At 40.3% G+C, this 12,630-nt stretch overlaps 1 protein-coding gene across 4 annotated transcripts in view; it reads left to right on the top strand.

Annotated features, from left to right (window-relative positions):
• The window catches only part of TBC1D4 (TBC1 domain family member 4), a 214,247-nt gene extending 202,004 nt beyond the window's left edge, over positions 1–12,243 (top strand). For all 4 annotated transcript variants that reach the window (XM_027973696.3, XM_027973695.3, XM_042254947.2 and 1 more), the window contains 3 exons: positions 2,102–2,271; positions 3,958–4,134; positions 9,788–12,243. In XM_027973696.3, coding sequence (XP_027829497.2) covers positions 2,102–2,271; positions 3,958–4,134; positions 9,788–10,021 — 581 coding nt within the window. In that variant the 3' untranslated portion in view covers positions 10,022–12,243. The remainder of the gene's footprint in view (positions 1–2,101; positions 2,272–3,957; positions 4,135–9,787) is intronic.
• Positions 12,244–12,630: the final 387 nt, after the last annotated feature.

Below are 12,630 nucleotides of genomic sequence, written 5' to 3'. Positions count from 1 at the left end.
TGGACCCAGGGCAAGTTGTTGAGTTGCTGCTTTGCTCCACAGTGTAGTAAAAAGAGAGTGTGACACAGCTTACGTTACCTTATGAGGCTTTTAAATCTATCATACCTCTTTAGTTAGGTTTGTCTAAATCTGTCATTTAAAAAGCAAACCATCTTTTAAAAAACTACTCTTTAGCAGAGGTTTATTCTAATGTTGAGAGCTTGATGACCTCAGAAGAGGCTTCCAGTTTTTCTGTTCCACTCATCTATCCGGTACCTGTGGTGCAAGTAGACAGTATTTATATCTTTGCTTTTGCTAAATTGGATCTTTTGGTCAAATTTTAAGTATTGGCCTGATTGTAGGTCATTACCAGGATTGAAAAAAATGAACTAAAATAGAATAAAGAGAATATATCAGTTATAGGGAAATAAAGTTATTTGGAGAAACTTCAAATTTGAAGATATATCCTCCTCCAGGGGATCTTCCCAACCCAAGGATTGAACCCAGGTCTCCTACATTGTGGCCAGATTCTTTACCATCTGAGCTACCAGGGAAGCCTGAAGATATAGTAATACATGTAATATGTATACATAACACCAGATTGCCGTCTATGGGGTCGCGCAGAGTCGGACACGACTGAAGCGACTTAGCAGCAGCAACACCAGATTACAGTGTACTGTGTCCTTCTTACTAGGGGCTGTGGCTTTAAAAATTAGACACTGCATTAGTGCTGATACAATTTGTAGGCAAAGTGCAGCAAAAGAGTAAAACAAGGATGCCCAGAATCAAATATTTACCAAATTTCCATATTTTTATTGAGCATACACGATTGCTTTTTCTCCAGGGAAGTTTGCTTTGGAGCTTGGGTTTCTCTTTATAGGTCTTCTATAAATCCTTTCATTTATATATGTCCTTATCAGGAAATAGCTTATCAGATCTAAAATGATATTTAGGGTATCTCTCTCTGAATTACCCTAGGAAGCTTGATATCTGAATTCAGGAAACATACCTCCCCAGTCATCTGTTTTCTGCTAAGAGAATATGAATGATGCTGTCAGCTCTACAGTAGCCACTCCATTCTTAGAACTGAGTGAAGAAGAGACTGTCAGCAAAGGGAAAGATGTGTGAGCAAGAAGAAAATGACCCTGTTTGAAGTGATTGTTTCATGGTTCCCTCATTTTTAACAACCCCCTCTTGTTTATTACTGACTACAGAATGGCATGGATTGAGAGGAATGCGCATACAAAAGTATTTAGTACTTTTCAAAACTATTGTGTGTTTACATCTGTTTGGAGCAAAGTTCAGAGTTAGGGTGAAGCTCTGGTGGCTCAGACGTAAAACGTCTGCCTGCAATGCAGGAGACCCAGGTTTGATCCCTGGGTCAGGCAGATCCCCTGGAGAAGGTCATGGCAACCCACTCCAGTACTCTTGCCTGGGAAAATCCCAAGGACAGAGGAGCCTGGTGGGCTACGGTCCACGGGGTCACAAAGAGTTGGACAGGACAGAGCACCTTCACTTTCACTTTCAGAGTTAGGGTAGCCTTTTTTTTTTCTATTCAGATTTAGGTTATACCCTGATTTTGATTTTTCTTTTAAAGTTTTTTTTTCTTTAGATTTTTTTCCCTAGTACAGGTTTAATTACATATTAACTGGTTCTTGTAGTTTTATATTATGGAAATGAGAGTTTAAATAATCCTAAACTATTGATTATGTTGACTTGTTTTTGTATTCTCCTCATGAAGAAAATCTAAATATCAGTCTCTGTTAAATTTTGCAACTGCTGCTGCTGCACTAAAAATTATAAATACGTGGACAAACAAATATACAATTTATCTTTTTCTTTTTACATTGACCTTATCTGAGGTTCCTAAATAAGTAAGAAGAATAGTTAAACAACTGATTATTTGTTTTTGTCATATTATTATTTAATTCAAACTAGGTTATTTTGACCAGTTTTATTTTGTAAAATATTCTGTGGTTTTGTTGCAGTAATTAAAACAACCACCATACACACACACACATACACACAACCATGCAAAAAACCACATTAACACACAGAGGTCACGTTTTACAATAGTAGAGGCATCATTTTGATCATGAAAATTATGTATCTTTTTTTTCAGATATTATTTTTCTTCAGGGAACTGAAGTTATATTTAAGGTTGCCCTAAGCCTGCTGAGCAACCAAGAGACGCTCATAATGGAATGTGAAAACTTTGAAAATATTGTTGAATTCCTTAAAATCACTCTCCCTGATATGAATTCATCTGAAATGGAAAAAATAATTACCCAGGTATGATTTAAATGGTAATAATAAGGTATAAGATTATATAGCAGTTTCTCTACTAATTATATTATTAAATGTTTTGGCATAAACATGTGTTTTGCTTGACCATTTTAAAATTTGATCAGATACATTTTACCTAGAAATGAAACTATGGTGTAATTTCTCCTTGTCACATTGTGTGGCTGTGCCCAGGCAAGGTGATTGAGTCCTTGCCTGTGATGATTCATAAGTTTTTCAATGTAGATCGGTGGTAAGACTGAAGATAGAGCTTAGAGAGTTCAGTTCAGTTCAGTTCAGTCGCTCAATTGTGTCCGACCCTTTGCGACCCCATGAATCGCAGCACGCCAGGCCTCCCTGTCCATCACCAACTCCCGGAGTTCATTCAGACTCACGTCCATTGAGTCAATGATGCCATCCACCCATCTCATCCTCTGTCGTCCCCTTCTCCTCCTGCTCCCAATCCCTCCCAGCATCAAAGTCTTTTTCCTCTTACGAGTCTGTAATTATACTGTACATACTGTTGTGTAATGATTTTTTATTAAAATATTTGTAGAGTATTGGACATTTTTGCATGCCAATAAATATCTCAATGCTCTCATTTTTAAGGGTTGTATAGTATAGTCCACTGTGTTCATACTCACTGGGTAGGGGTAAAAAAAGATGCTTATTTAAAAAGAATAACAATATTGTCACGAAATATCATTTCAATTCTAAGATTTGAGTATCTCTAATAGTAGTAGTGCAAGTAAGTCAGTGAGATTTTTTTGTGGTTTCTTCTCTCCCAACAGTGTTAGTGTGGATATCAGTGCTTAAATGGCAGCTCACTTTCTCTTGCAAGTTTAGACTAAGGAGGAGTTACTTGTTCTCTTAACTTTGAAGCAAACTGTCTTCCTAATGGGTGACAATATGGGAGAGCAGAGGCAGCTGCAATTAAACAGCTCTATACAGTGCCCAATTCCCAAGTGGCTCAGTGCTACAGAATGCACCTGCCAATGCAGGAGATGCGGGTTTGATCCCTGCATCGCGAACATCCCCTGGAGAAGGAAATGGCAACCCACTCCAGTACTGTTGCCTGGAAAATCCCATGGACAGAGGAACAGTCCATGGTGTCACAGAGTTGGACACAACTGAGTGATTGAATACGTATGTATAGTTCCCATGGTGTGCAATTTTAAGATTCTCTCTCTGGTAGGATATGTTAGTGAATTCTAAGAGACTTGTATGGATTAGAAAATGGATGAAAATATTTAGTACAAGCCCTTTCTACCTCCTTGACAAATAATTAGAAGGGCTTTTGATCTTATTATTATAGAACTGCCCTGTGCAGTTTTGCTTATTAACCAGCAAAGATGATCTCCTTATCTCTTGTGTAAGGGTTACTCAGTTACTCATGTGTATCTGGTAGGCAACACTTTGGGAGGCCATTCCTAGATTATGTATATTTTAGTTGCAAAATATCTTTGGACCTTAACTTCTCTAGTGTCTTGGCCTTGTCATGAAAATGTTTCAATTGTATAGAAATCATCTGTTTGTCCTTATTTGACAGTCACACTTGTTACAATTCCCTTTGTTTGGTATGTCATGCTGTTCCTCATTAAGAAGTACTGGGAAATCTACATGAAGTACCTTAGATACACAGATGTATCTTTGTGTACATCCTGAAGGTCAGACTGACCCCTGTTTTCACTGCAGGTTTTTGAGATGGATATTTCTAAACAGTTACATGCCTATGAGGTGGAGTATCACGTGCTACAGGATGAACTCCAAGAATCTTCCTATGCTTGCGAGGAGAGCGAGCCCATGGAGAAGCTGGAGAGGGCCAACAGCCAACTGAAAAGACAAAACATGGACCTTCTAGAAAAATTACAGGTACAGAGATGACGATTTGACCATAAAAGCTGTTGAGTGCCTCCTCTCCTGCATAGAACCATCCCAGGAAGGATAGAGCTGTGGTGTAGATTGAGCCATTGCTGACTGTTGACCTATGTGTCAGATTGTGTCCAAGTGCCCTGGGGGCTACAAGTGCACAGGCTGATTTAAGTATCAGTTGGGAGAGAAAATCTCCTCTCACAAAATAATTAAATGGCAGTTCAGAGCAGAATCTGATTCAAAACTTACTGGGTTTTGAATGTTTGGTTTAAGTTCAAGTTGGGAGGGATTGACTAGAGGAAACTGGGAAAGTTCTGGAGGTCTTGGGGCTTGAGCTGGACTCTAGAGGCTTGGTGGGAGGAATGAGTGAGGAGTGGGGAGTGTTGAAAGCTAGATAATATGGCAGAACTTAGAGGAAACTTAAATCCTCTTAAGATTTACATTGGGGAGAAGTGGGGTAAACATGATGGAGGTGGATTTGTAAATAACTTTCAAGGTCAAGAAGAAGAACACAGCTTTAATCATGTTGAGAGAGAAATCTCTCAAAATTTTTGAACCATACTTTAGGAAGATCAGTCTGGAAAAACCTTGATGAGGACAGATTAGAATGGGGAGAGAAGGTAGGGAGACCAGCTAGCAATTATTTGTAGAAATCTGATTGGGGAAGATGAGAACTGTCTAGAGTAAAACTCACAGAAATGGAAAGGAGAAAAGTGAATGAAAACAGGTAACATGTAATCCTTGCCATGAAGAAATTTGCAGCTGATAGCTTAATGTGTTGATCTTCAAAGACGATTTAGCCAGGGCCCAGACTTGATCCTTCAAGAGCTTTTGTGTACCAGAGTTTTATTAAAGTGAAAAAGGGACAGAGAATGCTTCTGACATAGACATCAGAAGGGGGCCTGAGAATGCCCCCCTTACTAGTTTCAGCAAGGGAGTTATATACTTTTTCAATTAGTTATTACAGTAAATCAAAAGAATGTCTCAAGGTTGTAAAGGTCTTACCAGATCCACTCCCACAATTTACATTTTAACATAACAGGATTGGAGCTAACAATAGAAAGAGAGGTCTTACCAGACCCACTCCCATAATTTTGTTAAAATAACAAAATTAGTCAGAACGTTCTTGTTAAGGAGAAACATGTCCTGAGCAAGATACATTGTTATATTGGCTAAGACAAAGCAATGTAGAAAAAAAATTCCTGTTCCTCCCTTTCTCCTTGAGAGCCTCAGACCCCCTTCTCCTTCTCTAAGGCCTTGGACCCTTCTTCCTCAAGGGCCCTGGACTCCTTATCAACCTACCTAAGGATGAGCTCTCTCACAGTTACTTCAGAATATAAGTTCAGTTCAGTTCAGTCACTCAGTCATGTTCGACTCTTTGCGACCCCATGAATCACACAGCACGCCAGGCCTCCCTGTCCATCACCAACTCCCAGAGTTCACTCAGACTCACGTCCATCAAGTCAGTGATGCCATCCAGCCATCTCATCCTCTGTTGTCCCCTTCTCCTCCTGCCCCCAATCCCTCCCAGCATCACAGTCTTTTCCAATGAGTCAACTCTTCACATGAGGTGGCCAAAGTACTGGAGTTTCAGCTTTAGCATCATTGCCTCCAAAGAAATCCCAGGGTTGATCTCCTTTAGAATGGACTGGTTGGATCTCCTTGCAGTCCAAGGGACTCTCAAGAGTCTTCTCCAACACCACAGTTCAAAAGCATCAATTCTTCGGTGCTCAGCCTTCTTCACAGTCCAACTCTCACATCCATACATGACCACAGGAAAAACCATAGCCTTGCCTAGACGGACCTTAGTTGGCAAAGTAATGTCTCTGCTTTTGAATATGCTATCTAGGTTGGTCATAACTTTTCTTCCAAGGAGTAAGTGTCTTTTAATTTCATGGCTGCAGTCACCATCTGCAGTGATTTTGGAGCCCCCCAAAATAAAGTCTGACTCTGTTTCCACTGTTTCCCCATCTATTTCCCATGAAGTGATGGGACTGGATGCCGTGATCTTCATTTTCTGAATGTTGAGCTTTAGGCCAACTTTTTCACTCTCCTCTTTCACTTTCATCAAGAGGCTTTTAGTTCCTCTTCACTTTCTGCCATAGCGGTGGTGTCATCTGCATATCTGAGGTCATTGATATTTCTCCCGGCAATCTTGATTCCAGCTTGTGCTTCTTCCAGCCCAGCATTTCTCATGATGTACTCTGCATATAAGTTAAATAAGCAGGGTGACAATATACAGCCTTGACATACTCCTTTTCCTATTTGAAACCAGTCTGTTGTTCCATGTCCAGTTCTAACTGTTGCTTCCTGACCTGCGTACAGATTTCTCAAGAGGCAGGTCAGGTCGTCTGGTATTCCCATCCCTTTCAGAATTTTCCACAGTTTATTGTGATCCACACAGTCAAAGGCTTTGGCATAGTCAATAAAGCAGAAATAGATGTTTTTCTGGAACTCTCTTGCTTTTTCCATGATCCAGCAGATGTTGGCAATTTGATCTCTGGTTCCTCTGCCTTTTTGAAAGCCAGCTTGAACATCAGGAAGTTCACGGTTCACCTATTGCTGAAGCCTGACTTGGAGAATTTTGAGCATTACTTTACTAGCTTGTGAGATGAGTGCAATTGGGCGGTAGTTTGAGCATTCTTTCGCATTGCCTTTCTTTGGGACTAGAATGAAAACTGACCTTTTCCAGTCTTGTGGCCACTGCTGAGTTTTCCAAATTTGCTGGCATATTGAGTGCAGCACTTTCACAGCATCATCTTTCAGGATTTGAAATAGTTCAACTGGAATTCCATCACCTCCACTAGCTTTGTTAGTAGTGATGCTTTCTAAGGCCCACTTGACTTCACATTCCAGGATGTCTGGCTCTAGATGAGTGATCACACCATCGTGATTATCTGGGTCAAGAAGATCTTTTTTGTACAGTTCTTCCATGTATTCTTGCCAGCTCTTCTTAATATCTTCTGCTTCTGTTAGGTCCATACCATTTCTGTCCTTTATTGAGCCCATCTTTGCATGAGATGTTCCCTCGGTATCTCTAATTTTCTCTTCAAGATCTCTTTAGAATATAAACTATGTATTTATTTATCAGTGCACTCTTACAAATGTGATAAGTGATTTAGTGTAAAGTAATATTGCATATCTGTAACCTATATGGGGCCTCTCCAGGTGGTGAAAATGATGACGTTTGCAGGTAAGGGTGGAGAAGACAATGGCACCCCACTCCAGTACTCTTGCCTGAAAAATCCCATGGATGGAGAAGCCTGGTAGGCTGCAGTCCATGGGGTCACTAAGAGTTGGACACAACTGAGCGACTTCACTTTGACTTTTCACTTTCATGCATTGGAGAAGGAAATGGCAACCCATTCCAGTATTCTTGCCTGGAGAATCCCAGGGATGAGGGAGCCTGGTGGGCTGCCGTCTATGGGGTCGCACAGAGTCGGACACGACTGAAGCAACTTAGCAGCAGCAGTAGCAGCAATATTGCACATCTGTAACCTATATGAAGTATGCTGTAACCTATATGAAGTATCCAAGCCTCAAGGAGTGGGGTTTCCATGTGATCAGAGGAGTGGGAGGTGAGAAAGTAAAGCTTCCAGGGAGCCAAGAGGTAGAGGGTAGGGAGTGTGGGGAGAGGGATTCTGAGTTACAGCTTAAGTACCCAATGGCTCCTTGGTTTCTGCTTACCTGTCACTTTGTCAACACTGCATGTCTCCAAAGTAGGGAACACTAAAACCCTGTTTTGATGTGTGATAACTCCTCTGAAGGATAGCTAGGAGAGTAATAGTTTAGAAATGAGGGGTTCCTAGAGTAATTGCTCCCCAAGAAGAAACACTGGCCTCCTTCATTTCATCTATATTAGCTCTGGCCCATAGAACATTTTATGCCTTTTTCTATTCAAAACAATGCCAACAATGTTGTATTAGTGCATTGCTAAAGATCATTTTTTAAACAAGATTTGCAAATAAATTCATCCATACCGTTTTTCTACATTCCACATATAAGCAATATTATGTGATACTTGTTTTTGCTCTGTCAAACTGACTTCACTCTGTATGACCGTCTCGAGATCCATCCACATCTCTGCAAATGGTACTATTTCGTTCCTTTTTGTGGCATTGTGTATAGGTGCCACATCTTCTTTATCCATTCCTCTGCTGATGGACATCTAGGTTGCTTCCATGTTCTGGCTATTGTGAATAGTGTGCAATGAACCTTCGGTTGTATGTATCTTTTTGAATTATGGTTTTCACTGGATATATGCCCAGGAGTCGGATTGATGGATCATATGGAGGCTCTAGTTTTCAGTGTTTTAAGGAACCTGTATACTGTTTTCCATAGTGCCTGTACCAATTTACATTCCCACCAACAGTGTGGGAGGGTTCCATTTTCTCCACATCTTCTCCAGCATTTATTTACCAAATTATATCTTTGTTTGAGGTGTTAATTATATGAAAGTGAAAGTTGCTCAGTTGTGTCTGACTCTGTGACCCCATGGACTGTAGCTCCTCTGTCCATGGAATTCTCTAGGCAAGAATACCACAGTGGGTAGCCTGTCCCTTCTCCAGGGGATCTTCCAGACCCAGGAATTGAACCGGAGTCTCCTGCCTTGCAGGCGGATTCTTTACCAGCTTAGCTGCCAGGGAAGCCCTCCGGCATTTATTGTTTGTAGATTGTGTGTGTGTGTGTGTGTGTGTGTGCGTGCGCGCGCGTGTGATGGATACCAAGGTGGAGGAGGGGGAGGGGGATGAACTGGGAGATTGGGATTGACATGTATACACTATGGGTACTGTGTACAAAATAGATAACTACTGAGAACCTACTGTATAGCACAGGGAACTCTACTCAGTGCTCTGTGGTGACCTAAATGGGAAGGAAATCCAAAAACAGAGGAGATTTATGTATGTGTATAACTGATTCACTTTACAGCAGAAACTAACATAACCTTGTAAAGCAACTATACTCCAATAAAAATTTTTTTAAAAAGAAACAACAGTGTCTATTTTCAGAAAAAAAAAATAAACAGGCTATTGTCCTTTATTACTAGGATGTTTCAGTGATGATTATTTGAACATTTCTTTATTTAGGGAAAGTGGGTTTGCACCTACTTTATGTTATTATGGTTTTTATTAATGGTTGCAAATTTTTTCATTCACAGTTCAATGTTGTCATCCCCTCTGGTCCCCAAGTTATGTGGGCACATCCAACACCTGTAAAAACTGATAAGATCCCACGTATGTGTTGAGCAAACCCTGTATTTCCACTCAGAGGGCAAAATACCCTCTTTTAACACCTTAGGGCAGTGTCAGGAATCTCCTGTTTTTCCCTGTCAGATCCCAGTCACTCGAGCAGAAGACCTGTGTGTGGAGTGAGTGCCCTCACTCCTGAGGGATGATGATTTAATATCGCATTTTTGGTGTATTCAGTGAAATGAGATATATTTTGTTAGAACTCTAGTTATATTTTTGAGAACCATAAAAAATCGCCATGTCATGGATGGTTTCAGGGTATTTGCTTCCTATACTAAGATGTACTAAGTAATATGATATGATTAGCTAATATATATAAGTTCTGACTGCTGCTGTGATAATGAACCAAAACCTTCAGATTTTTGATTTGGCGGATTTTGTGTTTCTGTTTTGGCCCCAAACAGATAGCTCATGCTAAAATTCAGACCTTGGAGTCCAACCTGGAAAATCTTTTAACCAGAGAGACCAAAATGAAGTCTTTGATCCGGACTCTGGAACAGGAGAAGATGGCTTATCAGAAGGCAGTGGAGCAGATCTGGAAGCTGCTGCCTGCAGATATTCTAGCCAACTGCGAACCACTGCTGAGAGACTTAAACTGCAACCCTAACAACAAAGCCAAGACAGGAAACAAGCCATGAAGACTTGCCACCTCAGCAGGACATGACCATTCAAGGATGCTACAGTCTGGAGGAGTCTGCATGCTGCTGGCCCAGCGCTGGCCACCAGAGCTGACAATCACTGAATCAGCTGTGAGCCCGTCAGAGCCAGTGGCCCTTGCTGTCCTCAGAGCATGCCAGTTCTAAACCATTGTACATATGTAGACTGTTTTTTGCTGTCCTTGTTGACTATGTACATATATATAAAATGGACTTGAAGAGTTCATGCTTTCAGATAAAAGTAGATGCATATTTACAGCAATTTTTTTAAAAAAGAAATCAAAACTTCATGAAATCCACAACAAAGGGAAGTTAGAATGAAGTTCCCCTTGGACACATGTGACATCTGTTTGTCTTTGTAGTGAAACAAAGCTAGAACATCTTTGTATATTGAAATATACTTGAAAAAAATGAATGTATTTTTTTCTCCAAAGAATGGCATGTTTCACGCAGTGGTGGAGAGGTGGAAACATTTGTGTAACTTTATGTGCATCTGTCTTAAAATTTACTGACATTATATATATATGAGGAAAATGACTGATTGCCAGTAAATCTCCTCTGAGTTTTTCAGGAAAGTAGGGGCCTTCCCCTGCTGCCTGCTTTGTGCCAATGAGCATGTCGCATCTACATGCATTTTGAGTCTGGTCAGGCATTACTTTAGTTGTATGTAAGGAGGAAACAAGACAGTGGCTGAGTCTGCCCATCCAGCTCAAGGTGAAAGAGAACATTACTAATTTTCTAGTAAATTAGACCAGCGTTTTGTTAAACTAAACATATCAGTCCTTAAAAATTAATTTAGGACCTAAAGTGTCTAGCCCTGGAGTAGGAAATGGCAACCCACTCCAGTATTCTTGCCTGGAAAATCTCATGGCCTGAGGAGCCTGGCCGACTACAGTCCATGGGGTCACAAAGAGTCGGACATGGCTGAGCGACTGAGCATACGTAAATTGTCAAGATTAACTTTCTACCTTTTTATTGAAATTTGTCCTGAATGAACTACTTGGTGCCATAGTTAGTGACAAGGATTTGCCATTTCCCACTAAAATGTGGGAACTCTTGTCTTAGTTCTCTCTACCTTAAATGGAGGGTAGGTTTTCTAAAGATGAGATACTGTGTTGAGATACTTTTTTTTGTCAATTGACAGGTCTGATAAGGTTGTAATCATCCTCCCCTTCCACATGAGCATTTATGAGAACTGTGGAGTGTTTAAAACAAACTTGAAATCCATGGGAAGGGAAGGAGAAAGCCTTTCTAAAACCTACAGTTCTGCATTTGGACTCCTGACTTTCTCAGTCTACAGAGAGATTATAAGAAGACATTCATGCATGCTGGGTGAATGGAAGGAAAGGGATTTTTAACTTACACATGGAATTTCTCCATTTCAGAGATGATTCTATGACAGTGCCTCGGAAAGTGGATGCAGCAATTTTGCCTTTCCAAACAATATTTTTCATCACTGCTTTTTGCAGTACTTGTATTATCAGAGATGGATTATCTGGGATAATTTTCTTCAAAGGGAGTTTGTTATATACAAGCTACAATGTATTACAGAGTAGAAAAGTAAAGCTCTAAAAGTTTCAGAAATGTTTGATGAATGGATAAGGATCTGAACATCCCCTCTCACCCCACAACCGACCAGCTACTCAGTGGAATGTAGTGTAGTGTAGTAAATGTAATGTTACAATCAGCACGCCCTCTCATCCAGGCAGTGTCTCAGAAGAAAATGAAGTCTTACTAGTAAAGTTAATGTAATTTCTAGATTCTAGAAAATGCTGACCTAATCAGTTGGGGCCACCAACTGTTTTGTTGCTTGGATTTCCCTCAGATTTCTCTATTTGTAGGAGAGGTATTTTCTTATGAGGAATATGATAAATATCATTGGTTACTGTCTGGTGATGAAAATTACCTGGTGTGTATGATACACAGGTGGTAGCCAGGGAACCTTCAAGTTGGGAAAAGAAACTTTTTCTTTCAGTTGTTTGGTTTAAATTTTATTCTGGATCTTCACAGTCAATGTTATCAGTTGTATTATGGTGTTCAGGGCTTGCCTTGGATGCAATATTTCTTTTGAAAATGAATTTTCTTTTTACTTTGTGATCTTTTAAATGTTGCACCAATTATGCTTCATGCATTGTTACATCTTCATTTGGTTAATGTAATGTCTAGTTCATTTCCAATAAATACATTGCTGCCTGTTTCCTTGACTTATTGGTTTTACCTTTGTAATAAGAGAGAAGACCTTGGTTAGAGTCCTTTACAAAATCTGCATGGGTTGGATTGTTGCTACTTAAAATTTGTTCACTGATAATTCTTTGAATCAGAGACAACAAAGATAATTGTTAGAAACATTTATGAAAGTACATTCAGTTCAGTTCAGTTCAGTCGCTCAGTTGTGTCTCTGACTCTTTGGGACCCCATGGACTGCAGCACACCAGGCCTCCCTGTCCATCACCAACTCTCGAAGTTTACTCAAACTCATGTCCATCGAGTAGGTGATGCCATCCAGCCATCTCATCCTCTGTCATCCCCTTCTCCTCCTGCCTTCAATCTTTCTCAGCATCAGGGTCTTTTCCAATGAGTCAGTTCTTCGA

This window comes from Ovis aries, chromosome 10 (assembly GCF_016772045.2).
Source record: "Ovis aries strain OAR_USU_Benz2616 breed Rambouillet chromosome 10, ARS-UI_Ramb_v3.0, whole genome shotgun sequence".
NCBI lineage: Eukaryota > Metazoa > Chordata > Mammalia > Artiodactyla > Bovidae > Ovis > Ovis aries.
This window is presented reverse-complemented; position numbering and strand designations above follow the sequence as displayed.